This window comes from Drosophila miranda, chromosome XR (assembly GCF_003369915.1).
Source record: "Drosophila miranda strain MSH22 chromosome XR, D.miranda_PacBio2.1, whole genome shotgun sequence".
NCBI classification, from domain to species: Eukaryota; Metazoa; Arthropoda; class Insecta; order Diptera; family Drosophilidae; genus Drosophila; species Drosophila miranda.
The window spans coordinates 34362511-34364050 of record NC_046674.1 but is presented as its reverse complement, the minus strand read 5'-3'; the positions used below and the strand labels follow the sequence as shown (position 1 = coordinate 34364050).

General features: G+C 56.4%; 1 protein-coding gene across 1 annotated transcript; it reads left to right on the top strand.

Moving 5' to 3' along the window:
• Nucleotides 1-214: 214 nt before the first annotated feature.
• LOC117186315 (60S ribosomal protein L30-like) lies at nt 215-645 on the top strand. The gene has a single exon (XM_033386944.1). The coding sequence runs from the start codon at nt 248-250 to the stop codon at nt 581-583; it is 336 nt and encodes a 111-aa protein (XP_033242835.1). The 5' UTR covers nt 215-247; the 3' UTR covers nt 584-645.
• The last annotated feature ends 895 nt before the right edge of the window (nt 646-1540 follow it).

Genomic DNA, 1540 nt, shown 5'->3' with positions numbered 1-1540 from the left:
TCTGGCACGTAACCTCCTGCCTTTGGCCATCCGCCAACCTCACCCGTTTCCTTGCTGCCGCCTCCCGGCCTTCACCCTTTAGCCGGTCCGCCAGCTCGCGGCTCGCGAAACTGCTAGTAGCTCCTGTATCCACCGTGGATTGCAGCTCCATGCCCGCGACCTCCACTACTGCGGATAACTGCTCTTCCTCTTTCTTTCTGCTCTTTCTTTTTTTGCATTCTCAAGCGGAAGACTTAAACATTGAAAAATGGTTGCCCCAAAGAAGCAGAAGAAGGCGCTGGAGAGTACCAATGCGCGTCTGGCGCTGGTGATGAAATCCGGCAAATACTGCCTGGGATACAAGCAGTCGCTGAAGACTCTGCGTCAGGGCAAGGCCAAACTGGTGCTTATCGCCAGCAACACGCCCGCCCTGAGGAAGTCCGAGATTGAGTACTACGCGATGTTGGCCAAGACTGAGGTCCAGCACTACAGCGGAACGAACATTGAGCTTGGAACCGCCTGCGGTAAATACTTCCGCTTGTGCACCATGTCCATTACCGATCCTGGAGATTCGGACATCATCCGCTCATTGACCGAGAACTAAATGGAGTTTTATTTAAACTTGAATAAAAATATGGGTTAAAGAAGAACTGCCCAATGAAATCCTCGCTGGTCAGCCTGCCGACTAGGCTTGAGGGACAGTTTCTTCGGACCCTGGCACGGCCCTCCGCGGCGTGGGTCGCGGGGCGTTTCCCGTCTTCCCGCAGCACTCTCCCGCCGAGATGCCCCCCTTTCCGCATCTTCAGCAATAGGTGAGGGGTCGGGCGTTGCACTCCCGGCTCCAATGATCCGTGCTCCCACACTTCCGGCATGCCTTCCGCTGCCCGGGCTTTAACGATCGGATTCTCCCGTTGGAACTCTAGGTGGTCCCTTTTCAGCGCCTCGAACTCGTCTGCCAACTCCATCATGGTGTCGAGATCCCTGCACCTGTGTGGCCTCATATACGCTCTCAGATCTGGCATGCTATTCTCCCGGATCAGCTCCGTTTGTTCCTCCTGGGGACATTTCAGGGGTCGCATAAGCGTCTGCATTTCCACCATATATTATTTGAAGGGCTCGCCCCATTTCTGTTTCCTTATTCTCACTTCCTGCAGCAACTTCTCAAAGTATCCCCGCGGCAGAAAGTAGGCCTGGAAGCTGGTCGAGAACTCTTTCCACGTTCTCCACTGTCGGTTGTTCGCCACAAACCACATCAGCGCCCGCCCCTTCAGCAGCTCTGGCATCGCCCTTGGGAATAGATCAGGATCCAGACCGTATGTCTCGGCGGACCACTCGACCTGCTTCAAGAGCTCGAGAGGCTTCGTCGTCCCGTCGAAACGGAACGGCCACTCTATCACCTGTTTCGCCACTCTGGCGTAGTCTAGGTGTGCCGGCCGTACGGTGGCTGGTTCGGTCCTCCCCCTTTCGGCCTCTCGGCTTCGATCCCTCCCTGAGTGGCGGGACCTGCAAGGCGTCGCTGTGTGCGAGCGTTCCGGTACCAGCACTGACAGACTCGCGATCA

Coding starts and splice junctions, on each gene's coding strand:
- LOC117186315 (XM_033386944.1), top strand. CDS start 248: ATGGTTGCCCCAAAGAAGCAGAAGAAGGCGCTGGAGAGTACCAATGCG.